General features: G+C 34.1%; 2 protein-coding genes, 1 long non-coding RNA gene and 1 pseudogene across 4 annotated transcripts; 2 read left to right on the top strand and 2 right to left on the bottom strand.

Annotated features, from left to right (window-relative positions):
- Positions 1-5,059: 5,059 nt before the first annotated feature.
- Positions 5,060-6,429, bottom strand: LOC130510875 (uncharacterized). Of its 2 annotated transcripts, XR_008944668.1 has the most exons (3): positions 6,359-6,429; positions 5,592-6,022; positions 5,060-5,509 (listed from the first exon to the last, which is right to left on the bottom strand). It is a non-coding gene; the product is annotated as an uncharacterized LOC130510875 (long non-coding RNA). The 2 variants fall into 2 exon arrangements; XR_008944667.1 differs by lacking the exon at positions 6,359-6,429 and having other exon boundaries at positions 5,592-6,068.
- A 4,375-nt stretch (positions 6,430-10,804) lies between these two features.
- Positions 10,805-16,282, top strand: LOC108854778 (potassium channel AKT1). Its single transcript, XM_018628435.2, has 11 exons — positions 10,805-11,135; positions 12,876-13,232; positions 13,299-13,356; positions 13,447-13,764; positions 13,862-14,107; positions 14,179-14,277; positions 14,425-14,460; positions 14,553-14,738; positions 14,835-15,029; positions 15,109-15,184; positions 15,276-16,282. Exons 1-11 carry the CDS (start codon positions 10,963-10,965, stop codon positions 16,115-16,117), a joined length of 2,586 nt encoding a protein of 861 aa, XP_018483937.1. The 5' UTR covers positions 10,805-10,962; the 3' UTR covers positions 16,118-16,282.
- Positions 16,283-19,127: 2,845 nt separating this feature from the next.
- Positions 19,128-20,268, bottom strand: LOC108853728 (putative E3 ubiquitin-protein ligase SINA-like 9). Its single transcript, XM_018627162.2, has 2 exons — positions 20,048-20,268; positions 19,128-19,976 (listed from the first exon to the last, which is right to left on the bottom strand). The coding sequence occupies exons 1-2, from the start codon at positions 20,204-20,206 to the stop codon at positions 19,296-19,298; spliced, it is 840 nt and encodes a 279-aa protein (XP_018482664.2). The 5' UTR covers positions 20,207-20,268; the 3' UTR covers positions 19,128-19,295.
- Positions 20,269-20,403: 135 nt separating this feature from the next.
- On the top strand, positions 20,404-22,256 carry LOC108851736 (FBD-associated F-box protein At2g26860-like; annotated as a pseudogene).
- Positions 22,257-22,295: the final 39 nt, after the last annotated feature.

A 22,295-nucleotide genomic window follows, 5' to 3' on the forward strand; every position in this document is an offset into this window, starting at 1 on the left:
TCTACAGGTCAAGATCTAAAACAAACAAATATGATTACGAAAAAACGGGTATACAACCATATGATTACAAAAAAATGGGCATACGAGCATATGATTACATAAAACCGAGTGTATGACGGGTTAACTTCTAAACTGATATTATTTTATAAATATATTTTTAAGGATCTATTACATTAAATCAGAATCATGACAAATTGATAAATAATTAGTCCAACTATTTTTTTCAATAAATAATCAGAATCATGTAATTAATGGCGGGTATATTTTTATTTTATATACTTTTTAGAAACTTAATTTTCAGATTTGTATGTTTTAAGTCATATTTATATTTTTCTTTGTATAATATTTTTTTAAATGATTAATAAGAAGTTTTAATCTGTTTTATTGAAACAGTTGGATCATAACTATATCAGTAGGTCATGTTGTTTAATAGAATAAATACACAAACATATAATTAAATTTCTTTAACATATAAGAAATTTACAAAAAGTTACATATTTACATAAACAAAAAAATAAATTACAAACCAACATTATATCTACAGGTCAAGATCTACAACAAATAAATATGATTACGAAAAAACGGGCATAAAAACATATGATTACAAAAAAACGGGCATACGAGCATATGATTACATAAAACCAAGTGTATGACGGGTTAACTTTTAAACTGATATTATTTAATAAATATATTTTGTACACAAATAAAATTACAAAGAAATAATATCTATATATACACCCGCCCTTTGAAGGGCGGGTCAAAATCTAGTCTATCTTATTAAAGGTGAAGTACAAATTCGGTGCGTTTGGATACTTGGATAAAATTAATAAAAAAATTTGGTGTGTTTGGTTATAGCTATAAAAAATGGAGTGTTTGGAAACTTGAATAATAGTATCTATTAATTGTGTTTCCATATTTCACTTAGTTTAACAATTTAATTAATTATATTACTTTAATAATAAATTACATCATTAATTATATTACCATAATAATAATAGTGCATATTTTTATTTATTAGTTAATCAATATTAACTTTGTGCCAATTATAAAATCAAAATGCTAAATAATTAGGTTTTACATATGATTAAACATTTGGTTTATTTTATTTTACTAAAATATTTTTATTTTAGTTACAATCTGTGGAAAATTACATATCCAAAAACATAGTTCAAAAATATGTTTTGTGAATAAAATAATAACTTAAATCAAAATACTTAAAATGTCCTACATTTATTGTCACTTAATTTTCCACTCCATATAATTATTTTACTTGATAAAAAAACTATTTCTATTTCACTTAATTTAGCAAAACACATAAAACAGTTTTTTATTAATTTATATAATCATTTAGACATGAACATTATCTGTCTATTTAGATACATGTTGTTCTTTTCGGGTATCCTTTTTTTTTTGGTAACCAAGTTCCGCTTGAATATTATAAACTTATGTGTGGATTTTGAGTTGGATCATTCTAGATCTGGATAAATTCGGTTCTGATGTATAGGAACCTAAAAATATCTAAATAATCAATGTATCTAAAACGGGTTCGGATATTTGTAACAAAAATAACCATATAACCTTATTCGGTCCAGATCTTTTGAGTATCGTTAGTTACCAGATCTTTTGAATATCGATGTATAATAATATATTTCACGGGCCAATTTAACAAAATATTAATTGGTTCAGTTGAAATAAATATATTTTAAAAAATTATATGAACTGAAAAATCACTATAAGAGTACTTACATTTGGATTCAAATCATTTTTTTAATAACAAACTACACAAATATGTTGATTTGTATACAAATTTAAATTACAATGTAAATATTTAATTGAACACAATTAATACAGAAATATGTCACATTGTTTAAACAAAATATCAAAGTAAACAGTTGCGTTCTAAAATCATTTATTTTAACAACAAGCCAAATAAATATGTTGATTGGAGAAGGAATAAAATAAAGCCAGATAAATACATAGTTTACCAGAGACACTCTATATGTCAAATTTATTATAAAGAAATTTTTACTAAGATAAATACATTCAATAATTACAAACAAATAATATATTTCATAAAAGTAAAAAATAATATCCGCGCTTCGATATGTTGATTGGAGAGGGAATAAAACAAAGTCAGAGAAACACATAATTTACCAGAGACACTATGTGTGTCAAATTTATTATAAAGAAAATTTTACTAAAATAAATATGTTCAATAATTACAAACAAATAATATATTTTATAAAAGTAAAAAATAATATCCGCGCTTTCGAAGCGCGGGTCAAAATCTAGTTTGTAAATTATTAGAGCATTTCCAACTCATCTATAATAACATTTAGAGTTAAAATTGTCCAATCCACCTCTATTTCTTCCTCTATAATAGAAATTTTTATTTTTTCCTATTTATAGAGGAAGAGATAGCATTTTTCTATTTTTTTACTCTACAAAATAGAGATTGCTATTTTACAGAAATACATTGGAGCATATCATACTTCTATTATAGAATTTTTTTTATTTTAGAGGTGAAAATAACAAAATACATTAGAGATGGTCTTATGTGACAATATGTTCCATTGAAACGGATTTTGAACCAAATCCACCGTTATCAGTCCAATAAATTTTGAAACTATTTAGTTTTGGCATGAACTGATGTTTGGTCGACTCCACATGGTTATGTTCGGGTTTGTAAAGCATTCTCACTTTTATTTTCTTTTTTTCTAAAGCATTCTCACTTTGATAATACATGTCTAGATTTTTTTTCTTTTTGAAATATATGTGTCTAGATTTGACTAGTTTTTTATGAAAACTAATCGTAAGAGCATCTCTATTAATGAACTTATGGGGAGTTCACACATATTCAAAAAAAAACAATATTAAAATGATGTACAGTGATAAACCTGTCTCTCCCCAGCGAACTTGCGTCGGGCGAATTCGTCACTGTTTTGCAGATCCCATAATACGTAGTGATCCGCAATTTATTCGATTAATTATTTTTTTAAATCAAACAAAAAAAAATTAATAGTAAAAAATATAATTTTGAACCCCAAGAGGGATTTACTAATGGAGATGTTCTAAAATTGTTTGATGAGTAGATGGTAGCCCACCAATTCATAGGACCCATCTATACCAATAGCCAAATAAATTGATTTACATCTTTATATATTATTATTATTATTAAATTTAATTTGCTCAGTAACCATGAACAAAAGTTGTTACATATTTGGTAATATTTGCAATTCATGTGATTCACATGCCGTGCTTTTAGACTTTTGAAAGGACTGACAACAGTGACAAAAAAAAGGACTGACAAAGTTGAGCAAAAAAAGAGTATTGACAAAAAAAACTTAACAAGTGTGGTAGGCCTGGTAGCTGAATTGCTGAGAAATGATAATAACAAAGGGATAAATTTTCTTTTGGTCCATGAAACCGAACACAAACTGGTCCAAAATTTTATATTCAATTTTTTATGAATGTAAAAAAAACAAAACAAAAATTATAAATATGTTTTGTAAATAATCAAACTTATATATTTGTAAAATCATTTCATCTTACTGCGAGTCCAAACCTAGGCTCTGATTGGGATTTTAACTTTGATATATTTAAAGACTTTAACTTATTTTTAAAGTCTTCAAAGTTTGTTTTCTACCAATCAGATTTTAAAACCTTTAAAGTTCTAATAGTCTTCCTTAAAATTTTCAAAGCTAAAGTAATTAACTTTACCCTTAAGTTAATTTTTGGTCCTCTAGCATGAGATTCTTTCCCGTCTTCTATATCTATTTTCTAATCTTTTATATATTATTAATAAGTTTAAAATATTTTTGTTTCTAACTATTTATCTAATAGAGTGATTTACAGGGAGAGTCACTTTGTGAGAGTTTACTACATAATAAGTCACTTACAACTACTAGAGCAGTTTTGCTATGGTTATTTACTTTACTACCCCTAACTAAGCTTAACGTGAAGTGGGTTTTGTCGTTTCTTTTTCTTTAGTTTAATGTTTTTAAATCTTAAAAGTAGAAGAAAAAAACAGTAAACGACGTTCACAGCCACATCTTTTTATATATTTTTTAATCTGTTACACGTTTACCTAGGTAAAAGTTTTGCTGAAGAAAATGAAAAAATCACGCTGAGAGACTGAATCGGTTTGACGACGAAGATGGTGGAGCGAGATGACGTCAAAGAGAAAGTGTCTAGGTAAACAGAACTCGACGACTTCAACAACCACAAAATTCTTATCTTCTTCATCCTCCAATGCATAGTTTCAGATCTCGATTAACTAGCCACAACCCGATTCCCAAAATATCAATGGAGTTTGGGACGATCTGAGTTTGATTACCAGTTCAAATTGTATTAAACCTCTTTTGTCTACTACTCTTCTTATTATGTGTCCATAAAACTCTGATACATAATCATCTTCGGCTCACTTGTCGTCGTCTCGTCTCTGCCTCATTTGATTCTACTCTCCATCAAGTCTGATTACCGCTTTGAACTCTACGGCACCGCCGGCAAGGCATCCGTAACCTGATTTCAGTCTATCATTTTCAGAAAAGGATGCCGGCAAAGCATCCATCTTGTCAACGCCGCCTGAATATGTTGTGTATATAGAATTTAGATTTTTTTTTTTTACTAATGCATTGCAAAATTTCTTTTTAAATAAGCATTTTGTGCTCTTGGTTGCAGTGATGTGGTTGTTTGTAATCTTAAGTGCAATATTAGTCATAAGAGCAAATGTAGATTTCATATAAAAGGTGTACACGTTGTTGATGCGTACACATGTATATCATATAGGAGTAGTACACATGTACATAAAAATTCTTATAGGAGTAGTACATAAAAATTCTTATAGGAGTTGATGCGTACACATGTATATCATATAGGAGTAGTACACATGTACATAAAAATTCTTATATGCGTACACATGTATATCATATACATCAGTTTGTAAGTTTGTGGCTCGTATAAAATTACATGGACATCGGTTATTGTACACTTAGATGATCAATTACGTATGCATAGGTTCATCTGTATAGCTTCAATACTTCTCTCACATTTCCTAAAATTAGACAAAAAATTCATATATTTTCCCTGTTATATTTGTGTACATGTCTACAAGAGTTGTTGTATACAAAATCTTGTTGCACACATGTACAAGATTGTATATTCTTGGAATACACATATACACATGTACAAGACGTCACATGATCCCAACAATAAGGCGTTAAACAATCAAAACGTCTCCTCCATTAACTCATACTCTGCAATCACCAAATTTTTTTTATCATAAAGCTCTCACAAAATTTGCAAGACCAACTCCTCTGTTACCTATTTTACAAGCTCCAATCTTTCTTCATCACAAGCTCTCACATACTTTGCTAATTCGTCTCCTTCGTATTTCAGTCTGCTAGCCTTTCAGCCTCTTGGAAAGCTTAAAGTTCTTTAAGGACAGATGCATATAAACGAGGGGCTGAAATGTTAATTTTAAAGTTTGAGGCTGGATTTGAGGAACAATCTGTATCATTTGAGAGTTTAGGGTCAAATTGAGAATAACTGAAAAATTTAAAGGACCAAGGTGCAAAAAGGATGAATTTCACCATTGTTGCTCAAGCTTTCAATTAACATAGGATTCGTGACGACGACTCCGGAAGTTCACGGCGGTGGATCCGAGCGCGATGGAGTTATGCAGAGGTGATTGGCAACGGATGAGGCAGTGACAAGAAGAGAGGAACTCATCGTGCGAGCTCAACGCAAAGGTGAATCATGGAGGAAATGAAGTCGGCCACGAAGGAGATTTGATGACTATGACGATGGGGGAGCAGGGAGCAGAGCAAGACGACCACGATGATGGAGGAGCAGAACAAGACGACGACGAGAAGCTTGATTTCTCGGTGGAGACTTGGGTTCGAATTTGATTCCGCAAAGAAAGAGTTGGAACTCAAATTCGAAGAGATTACACCTTAACTCTCAGGTTCGTGATCTTTCCTATGGTGGATAATTGGATATACTCGAGAAGAATTTTTGGGACCTACCACGGTGGAAGAAAAAATTAAAAAATAAAGGTTTTAATTTAAAAAGTGATGCCCAGATAATTGTGTAATGAAAATTTATAGCTTAATAATATTTTGAAGAATAAATAATAACAGAAGGGTAACGATGGGTTTTACACTGGTTGAAATTTGAAAAAGTGCATTGAAAGTAAGCGAAAAGTGTCCTGATAGTCTAAAGTGACTTATGTTGTAAATAGTAAGTGTAAAAGTGACTCTCATTGTAAATGTTTCTATCTAATATCGATGACTAACTAGAGATTTATTAAAAAATATTAGTAAATGAAAAAATTTCTCCTATTTTTTTTACTAAAAACCTCTCTCGACTCCTTCATCAGTTTGCGGGTAGCTTCGACAGTGCTATGCCGTCTGAGAGTTTTCCTTTCCTCTTCTTTTTCCTTTGCTTCTTGTTAGCCTCGATAGAGTATATATAACTTATATAACTACACTATATTCTCGATAGAAAATAAAGATGCAGAAGATTTGGTTTTTCTTTTTTTCTCTCTCCTTATCCTCCCAAGCTTCTTTCTTCTCGACCACACACTCCATCTTCGTCTCTGCTTCTGGCTCCGGCGAGCAGGCTCGTGCCGTCGCCGGAGGAGCCTCTCCTCCTTTATCTCGTTTTCCTTTTGCTGCTCTTCGACCTCTCTCTTCCCTTCCGATATGATTGTGACTCTGGATTAGCGGTGTCTCCCGATGTGTTTGCTCTCTGCGCGCGGAGCTTCTACTACGGCGAGATATTGGCTTCTATTGGAGTTTCATCGAGGAGGTTTCAAGGTTAGGTGGTGGGGTAGCCGGTTTTTGGGTTTAGAGGTAGATCGATTTTCAAGATCCAGATCTATTTCGGCTTTCATCGTCGTTGGTGGAGAGTGACGGCGTGTGTCTCTGTTTGACTGCTGAGTGACCCGGTGTGGTTCTGTGGCAGTCCTTAGATGCATTCTTCTGCGGTGGTTGGTGTCTCAGTCCTCTTCGGTGTCGGAGAAGTCTAGCTCCTCTCTCTCTCTGTGGTTAGGTGAGCTCTGTTTGGACGTCTTGTTCTTGGAGGTGAGTCTTGGGCCCCGGTTCGCAGGCGGAGATGGTTCCAGGGTTCAGGTCAGACTCGTGTGGTTGTGCTTGGTAGAGTTTCCAGCGGTCGTCTATGGCTCTTGGAGGTTACCCGTGCTGCTGCTTCATCTCGTCTCTCCTCATCACGGCTACCGTTCTGGTTTCTCAATTAGGAAGCGGCGGCTTTCTTCCGGAGTTTTGTCTCTTTGTGTGTCTCGTTATTCTCTGTTCGTTGACACCGGATGGAGGTTTCACAGTCAAGTAAACAGCCTTTGGTTCTCAAAGGTTGCAAATGTCGAGCGGTTCTCGGGAGTCATTGGCCGTCTCGGTGTCAGCATTTGGTCAACTATCACATCCCGGTGCCACAAGAGCTCTGTCGATCAATTGTGGTAGTGTTGTTGACTTTTCTTGCAGGTTCTGGAGACTTCTGGTTTGGTAGTGGCTGTGAAAGCACCCGTTTTCTGTGTTTCTGACTTTGGAGGTGGTGGTTCGGTTCGAGCTTTCGAGCTTTCGACCTCTCGCTCATGTGATATGTTGCGGCTCTCCCACTTCCAATGTCATGTTCTTAGGCGGTGAGTGTGGACTGAGACAGCTCTCCTCAGGTATGGCTGGCTCGACTCTTCTCTCATTTGGTTGTCTCGAACTTAAACGACAAAGAAGAATGCAAACTTGGCAAGATCACCTATTACCAGCTACTTCAGGCGACATCTTGAGGACTCCGGCATCCAAGGTTACGAAGTAAAACCCACTTCCCCGGGGTTAACGTCAATAGAAGAGAACGGTTATTGGTAGTCTAGTAATTATCGAGCTATCTAGCAGAACGCGCCGGATAGGTGGTGATGCGAAACTAGATTTGTAAACATAGTGATCTAGATCATTTTGTTCGAGCCGGATTTGTATTCAACTTTGATGCCCTTTCGGGATTGATAAATATATATATATATATATATATATATATATATAAAAAAAAGATGCAGAAGATTTTTCAAAAGTTTTGTGTTTGCTAAAATTTATGAAAATAATGAATGAAACTAGGCATTTTTTTAATATCAACAGAGTTTTCTTGATTTGGACGGATGAGCTTGAATGCTTGATGCATAAGGATAAGATCATTCAACAATGTTACACATCGATATGCAATTAATGAGAGAAAACCAAAAATGTTTGGACGGAATTTTGAAAAAAATTCTGATGTAGAAATCTTTAGAGAAGTACTTATTAAAAATTAATAGTTGGATATATTCCAAATATCATAATTATCTAGTTTATTATTCATTTTGATATGTATCTTAATTAGTTATAATTATCTTAAGGATTTTAATAGTTTAAAGGTTATTTGGTTTTCGTATAAATAGGTGTTTTAAGGTTATTTTTATTGAATTTTTTATGATTTAATAATAAGGAAGAGATTTCTAAACGAGTTTTATAGTACTGAAAAGAGTATTTCTAAACGAGTTATTCTTGGGTTCACCCCATAGGGTGAACCTTTAGGTTCACCAACTAATAGGATTCAAGTATTTCATATTTAATATATTTTAAAAAAGGAAACAAAATATTGTTAAATTATATTATGTTTTCAAATAAATAGCTAAAAAAAAATAAAAACAGTTGTAGTTGCAAAATTTTTTTTTAATAAAAACTCTAAACCCAAAATACTAAACCCTAAACCCTAAATACTAAACCCTAAACCCTTGGGAAATCTGGAACCTTTGGGTAAACTCTAAACCGTTTGGATGAATCATAGTTTTAAAAATTAAAAAAAAATATATTTTTTCAATTACTACTATTTTTATTTATTTTTAGTTATTTATTTTAAAAACATAATATAATTTAACAAGATTTTGTTTCCTTTTTAAAAGATATTAAATAAAAAATACTTGATTCTTATTGGTTGGTGAACCTAAAGATTTATCATAGGGAGTGAACCCAAGAATAAGTCTTTCTAAACCTATAGGTTTCTATAACCACCGAAAAGAGTATTCTCAAACCTTAAATATAACATTGAGAAGAGTATTCTTGAAACTTATAAGCTTTTGCTACATCAGCGTGTAGTCCAACTTTCTTTCATGCATCTTTTAAACTCGATTTGAAATTCACTCCACAATATAGTTAAGGTTTTTCTCACATTACTAATTCCGAACAAGCTTACATTTTATTGTTTAATTATTCAAAGTTTGATTATTTAATATTTCCAAACTATATCATATCTTTCTTGAAGTGTCATTCTATCTTTTTTCTTCTTCAAAATAAGTGTTATTCTATATTTTCAATGCAATTTTTCATACATAATCTCTTTTTATCCTTTTAATTAACTAATTGATATTTATTTAAATTATTTTTATTTAAATAGTTATATATTTAATGATGGTATGTTAGCATATTTTACCATTTTTTAATCTGCGTAAAATGTGTCTAAGTGACAATTATTACGAAGTGGGGAGAGTATACACTTAATTTATATATATGCATTTCCATTCATTTTAATCATTAGGTGACATACTTCACCAAAAAAATCGCCGGAAAGTTAGCATAAGCCAATTTGTCAAAACCCAATTGCCAACAATACATTGGTTTAAATGATGGCCTATCGATTTTTCCTTCAAGTAAGTGAAACTTATATTTTTAATCAGGTAAAATAATCAAAAATAAATTGAATTGTTATTTGTTTTGTTATTTAAGTCAATCAAACAATATAAATAGTAATCATGACGATAGGCTTCATTTTAGTCAACTCTTTAAAAAACTTAAATGTTAACCTGTTCAAATACAGAAAAACTGTGTATACAGTTATGTGCATCTGAGTTTTGAACTTTAATTTAAAACTTGAAAATTGAGAATAAAAAATAGAGGTCTTTTGACCCCCAAAACAGAGCATGCCAGTTTTTTTTTTTTTATAACCGAATATCATAGCTCTACCGTGGTGGTCCAGACTAGAGACCAAACTTTATCGGCGCGGATGCACACCCGAAAGTGGATCATAGCCAGGTAACGGTCTTTGATCTCGGGCGACAGAATAAATCCGCATATAAATTTCTTGGTGGCCAGTGCGAATCGAACCGGGAACCGTACTTGAAACCGAAACCGCAAGCCGTACACCACCAGAATAACTCGTCCTGGTTCAGTTTCTTCTTTTTAGCTAGTGTAATTTTAAGTTTTTACGCTTTTAGTTTATGTTTGAGCGTGTGCCAAAAATAAGTCATGTTGCTTCACCACAAAAAGAGATATTATAAGGTCTCTGAGATTCTTGTCGATCATTTGAGATATTATAAGGTCTCTGAGATTCTTGTCGATCATTTGAGATATTATAAGGTCTCTGAGATTCTTGTCGATCATTTTAGCTTGTCTTCCCCAAAGGGGATGAGTGCATGTCTATACACGGTAGATACTTATCTGGAAGGTGTACCTAATTAAGAACAGTTTCAGTCGGTTGAAATGATTTTGATCGTGGAGAAGCAATAAGAGCTGATCTCAACCTGTCCAGCTGAACTTATTACAATATCGTTTTGAGTCAACTCTTCCTCTTTCGTCCATTATTATTTTTATTATCTTTTTTCCCCAGATGTTTTTAATATGGTAATACAGCTTTTACTACTACTACTAGGCAAAGAGATATTCTATTCTATTTAATTACGATTAGAGAAAACAACAATTAATGCTACGACGTGTTGGTGGGTCCTACTGATACAGAAAGCAGCCACATTTTCTTGAAAATCAAGGAGCCAAGGTCAGAGATGGCACTCCCAATATTAACACGTACTCTGGCCTCTTATACGGAAACCCGTAGAGAAAAGAACAGTCGTGAAGAGAAAAGAACAGTCCTGAGAGAGGGATAAGATCGGTAAAGAAAGAGAGAGATCGGTGAAGAAGAAGAAAAAGCATGGGGAGTCTCAGGAGTAGAGCGAGACACGATATAGATGAGATCGAACAGCTTTCGAGAGAGAGTAGTCATTTCAGTCTTTCTACTGGGATCTTACCATCACTTGGAGCTAGAAGCAACCGGCGAATTAAGCTAAGAAGATTCGTCGTGTCTCCTTACAATCATAATTACAGGTCTCTCTGTCTTTTTTTGCCACTTCTTGTTTGTTCTTCATAAGTACAGTTGACTTAATTTTCAAAAAAGTACAGTTAACTTGATTCTTCTTATTATTTGATTTCCGAGGATCGGACATACCAAAGTTCAACTTTCTTCCCCTAAGAACAATTTTTTTTGTTGGAATCGTAATTTTTTTTTATAATTAGATTAGATGGGAATAAAAGTAATAAGAAGAGTAATCATACACCCACGTAATACTCTTTTTGGACGGCCGACCAAAAAGTAATATAATAACAATACAAAAGAAATTTAGTACTAAGATAACAACAATACAACCACCCTAGAGCTATAATTAATAAAATAATCATAATAGTGGGATGGTTAGAATATACTAGTGTGTAATATATATTAAACTATTGGTGATATACGAGTTGAGCATTTAAAATTTTTTACTTCTTTTTATATTTATTTTCTTTTTAAATATATCTCTATTATTAAATTCTTTTCCCTTCATTTTAATTACTTTTCATCCCTTAAAATATTTTTTTTTTGAAACTGACCATCCCTTAAAATATGATAATTTAAATATGTAATGTCATTTGAAAATTTAAATTTTTCTGTATCTAACATGTTTTAAATTAAAAACTATTGTTTTGTAAAATATATTAACATTTAGTGATAAAGTAAAAAATTTCATTCTATTTAGAACATAGATTCCGTCTTTTATATATATATATATATAATAATTTTTTGAAACCACTATCTATTCTATATATTAATATGACACAGTTATTTTCATACATTTATATGATTGTAAAGTTATATTTATTTCATATTAGCTATGCTAAGCAATTAATCCATTCTATTTAATAGTTTCAAGTTAGTGATATAGAATTTATAGTAAATGAAACAAAATTATGTGATATAAACATAAAAATAGTATACACAAAAGTGATTATGTGTAATATATACATGTATTTTCTTCTAAAAAATACTGATTATATTGTAAAATACGATGACTGTAAGCTTTATTCTAAAGCTTGGCTATATAACTAATTAACCCTAAATTTTATCAAGGGTAACTATTCTTACTGCTCCATTACCATTTGATTACAAATAAATGTATTTGAAAGATGTCTCAATGAAATAGCACAATAATATTTTACTTTTTTCGTAAACTATAATAAATTGTATAGATATCTACTTTATGTCAAAATATACCAATCCGCTTAACCATTTTTTGTCAAATTGCACAGCTTTTTGGATTATTATTTTTTTTTTGACGAAATTTTGGATTATTTTCTCTTCTCAGAAAAGAGATTATACTATACTCATTTTTTGTTATTTAATTTACCAGACAATTGTAGCTCCTTTTTATTCAACATTTAGAATATTCAAATTCTAGTTCCTATCGTTCTCATTTAACAGGCAAATGTAGAAAATTCAAAGCGTTCTTTATCACATTGGTTGGTTGGCTAATTTGGCTTAAAGCCCCTTCGCTTTTGACCATAACATGTTAATGAACACGTGAATGTGGGGGAAATAATAAATGATATAGTGTATTTGCAGAATTCAATGCCTTGATTTCAACAACTGATCCAATCTTATCAAATAAGATAATAAAAAAGTAGAAATACTTTTATTTCGTGTATCATAGCATCACCAAACAACAACACTTTAAGGCTACAAACAATAACAAATAAACTATGGAATGATGATTATTGAGTAGAGACTGAAAATGGAAGTTTTGAATGCAGGATATGGGAGGCTTTCCTAGTGGTTCTTGTGGTTTATACTGCATGGGTTTCCCCTTTTGAGTTCGGGTTCTTGAGAAAGCCAAGGCCACCACTCTCTATCACCGATAACATTGTGAATGGATTCTTTGCGATCGATATCATCATGACTTTCTTTGTTGGTTACCTCGATAAATCAACTTACCTACTTGTGGATGATCGTAAATTGATTGCCTTCAAGTACTTGCGTTCTTGGTTCGTCCTCGACCTCATATCAACTATCCCCTCAGAGTTGGCTGTGAGAATCTCATCCCAGTCTTATGGATTATTTAACATGCTTCGGCTTTGGCGTCTTCGAAGAGTTGGTGCCTTGTTTGCCAGGTAACATATCAATAACATTTTATTATTTCCTTCTACTCTCAGAATCTTAACATTGTCTTTGAACAGGCTTGAAAAAGATCGCAACTTCAACTATTTTTGGGTCCGGTGTGCAAAACTCGTTTGTGTAAGATCATCAAAACATATTAATGTCTCTTTACCTAAATAAACCACACCACTCTCAATGTAGTAACTCGTTAGTTGGAGGATCTTGCAGGTCACTATCTTTGCGGTTCATTGTGCTGCATGTTTCTATTACCTTATCGCTGCACGGCACCGTGACCCAGCAAAGACCTGGATTGGAGCTGGTAACGCAAAATTCGCTGAGGAAAGCTTGGGGATGCGATACGTGACATCCATGTACTGGTCCATCACTACTCTTACCACTGTTGGTTACGGTGATTTGCATCCAGTGAACACCAAGGAGATGATATTCGACATTTTCTATATGCTCTTCAACCTCGGATTAACAGCATACTTGATTGGTAACATGACCAATTTGGTAGTCCATGGAACGAGTCGGACAAGAAACTTTGTAAGTTATCATTTTCATCACCTAACTATATGTTTAACTACGTACACAAGGCTATATTATATGACAATTACAAACTTGGTTCTCTCCTTTTGTCTAGAGAGATACAATACAAGCTGCTTCAAACTTCGCTCATAGGAACCATCTGCCACCTCGTTTGCAAGATCAGATGCTTGCACATTTATGTTTGAAGTATCGGACAGACTCTGAGGGGCTGCAACAGCAAGAGACTCTTGATGCACTCCCAAAAGCAATTAGATCGAGCATATCACACTTCCTTTTCTACGGCCTTATGGATAAAGTATACCTGTTCCGCGGAGTATCCAATGACTTGCTTTTCCAGCTGGTAAACTATTTTAAAAAAGCATGCTCCTATCCCATTTACAGTAGTAATTTCATCTCATTCTTTACCTATAGGTCTCAGAAATGAAAGCTGAGTACTTCCCACCAAAAGAAGATGTAATCTTGCAGAACGAAGCGCCAACAGACTTCTACATCCTTGTGAATGGTACTGCGGTAATAATCTTCTACAAAACTCTTTACTCCTTGTTGTTGAATAGAAATATTAAATATATTATAAGAATAGATGCCAAAAAAAAAAATATATATATTATAAGAATGCAAGATGATTTTACCTCTTTGCACACTTTTGTTATGGTACAGGACCAATTGGTTGTTCAAGAGGGTGGAACAGAAAATGTAAGTCACCGTTTTATGTTTTCTCGTTTATCTAAGCATGTGATCATGGAAAGTTAAGCATTCATAAAATGTGGTTTTATGGAGAATTTCAGCCTGTGAAAGAGGTTAAAGCTGGAGACATCATAGGGGAGATAGGTGTGTTGTGTTACAAACCACAACTGTTTACTGTCAGGACAAAACGGTTGTGCCAACTATTGCGTATGAACCGTACAACTTTCTTAAATATCATTCAGGCTAATGTTGGAGATGGTACCATAATCATGAATAACTTACTTCAGGTGAGAGCAAAACAAATCTTTTACAAATGTTTTAAGTATAGTTCAAACTTTTTGCATGCACAATGTTTTTAACTCTTTTATTCTCTTTGAGAACAGCATTTAAAAGAAATGAATGATCCCGTGATGGCGAGTGTTCTACTGGAAACAGAAAACATGCTTGCAAAGGGTAAACTGGATCTTCCTATCAACTTATGCTTCGCTGCGATGAGAGAAGATGATTTGCTTTTACTTCAGTTACTAAAGAGAGGACAAGATCCAAATGATTCTGATAACAATGGCAGAACGCCTCTGGTCAGTGAACTTCACTTTTATTTCCATCTAAGCTCTCTGGAGTCTAACTTGCATTCTTTATTTTCCTGTCTTGAAACAGCATATAGCAGCATCAAAAGGAAGTCTCAACTGTGTCCTTCATTTGTTGGAGTACCATGCAGACCCTAACTGTAGAGGTACTTGCTAAAAAACATTGTTCAGCTTCAGATGCTTCAGCTTTCATTTTAGGTATTTGACGAGCTGCTTTTACCATAATGTAAAATGCAGACGCGGAAGGGAACATACCATTATGGGAAGCAATGGTGGAAGGGCATGAGAAAGTTGTAAAAGTACTGTTGGAACATGGTGCTACCATAGAGGCAGGGGATGTGGGTCATTTTGCATGCACGGCGGCTGAACAGGGCAACTTGAGGCTACTAAAAGAAATAGTTCTACATGGTGGAGATGTTACCCGTCCAAGAGCCACGGGGACCACTGCACTCCATGCTGCTGTATGCGAAGGGAATATTGAAATGGTAAAGTATCTCCTCGAGCAAGGTGCGGACGTTAACAAACAAGATATGCATAAATGGACGGCCAAGGATCTTGCTGAGCAACAAGGGCATGAGGAGATTAAAGCACTGTTCCGAGAAAAAACACATGAGAGGGCGCATATTGACTCGAGTGCCTCGGTTCCTATACTCAAAACCGCGATACGGTTCCTAGGAAGAGGGACTAGCGAACCTAACATCCGCCCTCCATCAAGAGAGGTGTCTTTTAGGATCACGGAAACAAGGCCAAGACGGAAAACAAACAACTTCGACAACTCGTTGTTTGGGATATTAGCTAGTCAAAACGTGCAGAAGAACGGGCTAGCCACGGTGGACGAAAGCAGAGCCGTAAACCCGGTGAGGGTGACGGTTAGTTGTAAAGGGAAAGATGAGGTAGCAGGGAAGCTGGTGCTGCTTCCAGGGAGTTTCAAGGAACTGCTAGAATTGGGTTCCATCAAGTTTGGTATTGTTGCTGCCAAAGTTATGAGCAAAGATCAGAACATGGCAGAGATTGATGATGTAGATGTTATAAGAGATGGAGATCATCTCATATTTGCAACTGATTCTAGCCAATCCTAGAAGACATCCAAGTTCTGTATGGCTAGTAATGAGAAAATTGATAACGTTTGCTTTCACAGCATTGTCAAAAAAAATATATATGAATGAGCCTTGATAAAGAATGCGTAAATGTGGATCAACCATTGACATCTTGTTTCTATTAATGTGAAGAGAGTCCTTTGTATTTTCCTCCTTCTGCTCGAGTTTGTCGGTGCATCTAAATCCCAAAACAACAAAGATGAATAAATAAATAAATTTCAAACCTTACAAAGAGGGTAAATTAAAGTAGCGTCAAGAGTCAAGAGCATGCAATAAAAGCAGGGTTGGTCCTGAGGTCTAAGGGAATATATGTGATAATTTTAAAAGTTTCAGTAAAAAATTTTGGATAAATTTAGGAGCCTAAAAATTCTTTTTGAGACCTTTTGTCTATGTAATTTAAAAAAAAAAGTTTTAGAAATTTAAAACCAATGTTTCATTAGATTTACTCAGAGCCGGTTCTGAATTAAAAAAAAACTACTGGGTTATCTTTGTTGATCATTTACAAAAAAAGGATAAAACCAATAATGTGAAGACAAATGGAAGAAGATGAGGGGAGTTAGTCATGTTAATCAAAGAAACAATTTAAATACAGAAATGTTGCAGAGGAAGACTCAACCAAGAAAATAGTGAACGTGAGTTTGTAATTTCTTCGTTCTTCATTTTCTCTTTTGTTTCCCTGAGATTTTTTTTTCTTTTTGAATTTTTTCAATTTGATTGAATTCAGGAGCATCATCATGAGATCTCCTATGTACTCTTTTTTTAAAGCATTCAAATAGATCCTAAAACATGGACAGTACCGTGCGAATGTTTTCAAGAGCCTAAGACAATTTTTTTTCTACAACATTTAAGGCAATTTTCTCCTTAAATGATCTCTTCATATAAGATTTTGGTATGTTCACAGAAAACTAAAATAGTAAATATAGTGACTATGCTTATAATTGAAATCCAAAAAGAGAATCCAAACAAAAATCTAGAAAAAAAGATATATACAATCAAACTCTTTATGTACAGTATGTATGTAAACATATATAACACTAACTAATGCATTTTATATATAAAATGGGGTCCTAAATATTAACTAAAAATTATGGGGCCTAAGGCCATTACCTTTCTCAACAAGGGATAAGCACGGCTCTGAACATGGATCTATATCCATGTGAACATAACAATATGATTTAGTTTTGCATAACAGAACAAAGTCATTCCGATTGTTTCTGAGAACTTTTTTTTCACAACTGTCTTAGAGTGTTTATACATGTAATTTTTGCAAGTGAGAGTTGATTTGGTGTTTTAGGAAGTAAAAGAAATGTAATTGTTCATCGTTTTCTTCATTACTATTTACAGTACCAAATTACTTCAAAAAAGAAAATATTTTAAACGTTTTTTTTCTCAATCAAAATATTTTAAACGTAATTCAAAATACGTCACAATCAGTCGCCCAACAGTAGCCGCCAATACTACTTCTTTTTTTTGGTAAAAGCCAATACTAACTCTTAAACTCATTAACCAAAACAAACAAAAAAATACTACCATTAAACATGTGCATGAATGACAACTTTTTTTTGTTTTATCTCCGAGATTCGTCTTCCCCGTAAGTCAACAAATAGAAGAAAGTATATATTAAAGAAATCAAACAACGTACGAAAATGGTTGTCGGTTCTTCTCAAATTCAACGAGTGTCCAACTTCCAACGGTTTTCAGTATAAAAAGTTATAGCATTTTGTTTCTTTTGAGAAATAAGTTATAGCATTTTGTTAACGTTATACTCCATATTAGAGGTTCTAAAGACAAATAATTTTTTTGATAATACAAATAGTTACAAAGTTGTGGTTCTTGTTTAAGAATTTTTGAGGTGGTTCGATTGTCCCTCCATTTTAAGAAAGTAAGGAAAAATCTTTTTAATTTACTCTGAAATTATTTTTCTGTGAAAGATATAAAGTGAGATTTATTGTGGATACAACACTAGCTAAGAAGAGAACCCCCAAAACAACCGATGGAAGTAAATTCCCCGCAAAACTAGTCCCTAACAAGGGGGGACTTCGCTATCAGAACTAACAGTCCGAAACAGAAATAAGAGGAAAATGATTCCTAAAACCATGTAGGATGTTTGAAAATCAACATGATATAAACAATGTTAAAAAAATAGACAAAAAGAAAAACATATGAAAATGTTTTCACAAACTAGACATAAAGTCTAAATATGAAATATATTTTCTTAATTCTTTATATTCGCTACGTACTACAATATATCATAAACAAATTAGAATTCCAATATAAAATCATGATACACTTTCATACGACACTACTGAACAGTTTATACTGACTAGAAATACTATGAAACACTCTCAAACTTATTTTGAGAGATTTTTTCTAGTTTTTGATACGAAAAATAAAAATTTTGCTTATTTTTGCTGATACTATACTACAAAAAGAGTGCACTAAATAGATTAAATTGTATCATAAAATAAGCGATAGTATTTAAAATCACTTATCCAGAAATGATATAAATACAGATAATTTTAAATCAATTAAAATATTTGATGTTATTATTTAGTTTAGATATCACTTTGATAAAATGATATAGTCTCTAAGAATTGGTATCATTTTAACAAAACTGATAATATTATATACATTTATATCAATTAAAGAACTGATACATTTATTATTTTGATTAATATCACTTATTAAAATGATACATAATTTATATCAATAAAAACTGATGCTAACGAAATTATATTATAAATAACTGTATTTTATAACAGTTTAACAAAATTAAGCATGTTTCTAACAAAATAAAACTAAACTAAACTGATATATATATATATGAAGCTGGTAGCTGGAACACTAACCAGAGCTCTGCTCCAGAATGATTGTTCCAGAGTCTTAAAACTTCGGAGTTTAAAGGGTACAAAGGAAGACCCGAAAGAAGGATACGGTGAGTTAGTCCTGGTAATTTTCTCTATTACATATTCATTTGGTTTGGTAAAAGAGCAGTTACAACGATTTTGGATAAAAGTCAACTTAATTCACACAACTTAAAAGTAGATCAACATCACACATTAAATAGCGATTACAGTACAAAACATATATTAGTTAAGAGCATCAGTGTGGTTGATGACTAATGATGAGTGATGAAGAGTGTAGTAGCGTCTTGATGATCCTACTGAGTTTCCCGCTTGATGCATATAGAACACTCGCGGTAAGGCAACATACATGAAGGAGCCAACATAAAACGCGCACGTGGTGGTTCATTGCTCACTTCACAGACTCTTTTGAGGTTTGAGTTAAACAACAAGTCATCACCGTAAACTGAAGTCAGCTTCAGTTGGTAGGAGAACTTGTCTGCTCCGGGTCCAATACAGCATGCATAGAGCACCCGACCGTCTGGCATGTCGAACCACTCCACAACCACAATTTCTCCTTCTCCTTGTGTAGTCCGTTCCTTTAGAATGGTCCTCTTATCCGTTGCAAAATACAGAGGCTCGGGTGTTCCACATTTAAACATGCGCGAGGGAAAGGACTTGTGAAGTTTAGCAACGCAAGGTGCGGCAAGGCTGTGTTTAGCGAGGCTGTGTTTGTATAAATCCTTGAAGGAGCAAGTAAAGTCACAGCCGCTAAAGGGGCAATTACGTTGGGTGAAAGGACAGTGATTATTGACATGTGATGATGTTTCGGAACAAGAGACGACCACGGAGCAACCAGCATTGGGGCATCGAACTGTAAGTAGTTCAATAACCCGCTCCATCGCTCTGTTGCGGGAAAGGGTTGGTAAGGTGCATGTTGCACACTTCTGGCTCAGCTTTTCGCAGCAAGTGGAGCATGCTATATGGCCATTATCACACTACAGGCCACAAAAAGGACACTGTGAGAGGAGAAGTGCGGTTCAGGTAAAAATAGATTGAGACATGTAACCTGGAAGATGGGAATGGTGAGAGGATGAAAGCAAATGGGACAGTCTGTAACATCCAGATCCTGCAGCGTCGCTGTGCGTTCGGTCGGAGAACGTTGCCTCTTCCTCGAAGTGCTGTTGGTGAGTACATTGTCGTCGTCCTCGGAGTCGAAACTCTCCATTTCAGAGACAAACGTCGTTGGTCAATCCAAAGAGCTCTGCATCTCGAAACCCTAGCTGATTGTCTGATTCTATTTGTTTGTTTTTTTGGGTCAGTTTTGGGTTCAGGTCCACTAAAATAATATTAATGGGCTCTACATCTTGAAGCCCATTACAGTTTCTTCTGCTTTCACTTACTTCTCTCCTTCGTCATTCTCTTTCTGAATTTTAGACAGTCAGTAGTCGTCGACAGGTTAACGCTCTCGACAAATGCGTTCACAGTTCTCCGAGTGTTTCTGATTTTGTCTTCTCATTCAGAAGAGATCGTGCCTCCACTAGACTTAACAGTTAACAGGTTATTTTCTTCCCCAACATTTAAAAGCTTTTTCTAGGGTTTTACTTTGTTTCTCTGTGTTAGCTTTGTCCTATTACCGTTCAGTGAAAATTGTATTTTTTTTTTCTGGGGTTCTGTAGTGTTCTAACTTTCAACATTTCAACACTTTTCTAGTGTTTTGTGAAGGTATGGACAGAATCAGTGGACTATCCGATGAGTTACTGGTCAAGATACTAACCTTTGTTCCCACAAAAGTCGCTGTTTCTACTAGCGTTTTGTCTAAACGATGGGAGTTTATTTGGACCTGGGTGCCCAAACTCGAGTTCGTGGATAACAAGTACGAATCACGCCTTGCAATTAAGGAATTTATCAACAAGAATCTGCCACTACTCAAACCTCCGGTCATAGAGAGCTTTCTCCTCAATTGTTATTCATCGTTTCAACCCGAAGACATCACTCGATGGGTTGGAATCACGGTTTGTCGATTCATCGCTGAGCTAGACATCGACTGTCAACATTGTTGGTTTGGAGAACCTTGTTTGTTACTGCCGAGCAGCCTGTACACCTGCGAATCGCTAGCGACTTTGAAACTCAACGGCGAGAAGATTCTCGTGGATGTTCCTCGGACCGTTTCTCTCCCTTCGTTGAAAACTCTGCATCTCGGACGCGTGATTGCTTTCGTCTGCTCATATCCTACTGCCCCGTTCTCGAAGATCTTATTATTGAACGAAGTGGCCAGGACAACTTGAAAACCATTGCTGTTATTAGTCCATCATTGCTGAGGTTGACCTTACCGATAGTTCAGGGATTGCCTCCTTTCGTTGATGAGTATGTGATAGTGACTCCATCTATCAAGTATTTCAAAGTCGAGGACTATATGATAAACTACTCCTACTTGGTTAGGCATATGCCTGAGGTTGAAGAGGCTGACATTACTGTCCAGTATTATCTGTTTAGTATTTTCGATTCGATCACATCTGTCAAAACGCCTTTCCTTGTGCGTGTCATTCAACATCGTTTCAGATGAGGTAATAAAATTCATTGTTCTTTATTACATTTTCACTTAGAAACACTAATGTGTGTTGTTTTGCAGTTTATGTATCATGATGGTATATTCTTCGATCGGCTTGAACATCTGAAGTTATGTATACGTTTTGATTATTGGTCCAAGTTGCTTTTCCGGCTGCTCCGTGATTCTCCTACTCTCCGAGTTCTTAATCTCCGTGTCTCCGTAAGTCTTTGACTAATTTTTTTCTATCTAAAAAGCGATCTATGTTGTGGTGTTGTCTTATTAACTCTCTCTTTTGTTTTTTTTTCAGAAAGAGATACGTTTCAAGAAGTATGAACCAATTAACTGGAACAGCAGCGAGATCTCTGTTCCTACATGTTTGTTGGAGAGCCTTGAAACGTTCGAGTATGCAGAGTACAGGGGAAGTCAAGAAGAGAGAGACTTCGTGAGTTTTATCATCAGACACGCTTCTCACTTGAAGTCCTCCACTATCACGCCTTGTACCGGAATTGAAGCTTATTCCTTTTCAGAAAGTTCGGAAGGGTCCTCCTAATGAGGAGTCTCTATATTTGATTCTGGATCTTTTTAGGCTTGTGTTTTGTTTTAATGTCCAAGAAGAACAGTTAGGTGGTGTTTAAATGATTCTCCAACTTTGGTGGTACCTTTAACTTCTTTGTCATGTGTTGATTCTAATACCATCTGGTTATCTGGTTATCTGGTTGATATCTTATTATTCAAACCTAACTTCTGAGAACAGAGAATCATAACT

The sequence above is a fragment of the Raphanus sativus genome, chromosome 4 (assembly GCF_000801105.2).
Source record: "Raphanus sativus cultivar WK10039 chromosome 4, ASM80110v3, whole genome shotgun sequence".
Lineage (NCBI taxonomy): Eukaryota > Viridiplantae > Streptophyta > Magnoliopsida > Brassicales > Brassicaceae > Raphanus > Raphanus sativus.

Excerpts from the sequence above, each read along its gene's own strand:
- LOC108854778 (XM_018628435.2), top strand. The coding sequence starts at position 10,963 with ATGGGGAGTCTCAGGAGTAGAGCGAGACACGATATAGATGAGATCGAA. Across the intron at positions 13,765-13,861 it reads CGAGTCGGACAAGAAACTTT|AGAGATACAATACAAGCTGC; the intron begins GTAAGTTATCAT and ends CCTTTTGTCTAG. Across the intron at positions 15,030-15,108 it reads ACAATGGCAGAACGCCTCTG|CATATAGCAGCATCAAAAGG; the intron begins GTCAGTGAACTT and ends GTCTTGAAACAG.
- LOC108853728 (XM_018627162.2), bottom strand. The coding sequence starts at position 20,206 with ATGGAGAGTTTCGACTCCGAGGACGACGACAATGTACTCACCAACAGC. Across the intron at positions 19,977-20,047 it reads TCACCATTCCCATCTTCCAG|TGTGATAATGGCCATATAGC; the intron begins GTTACATGTCTC and ends TGTGGCCTGTAG.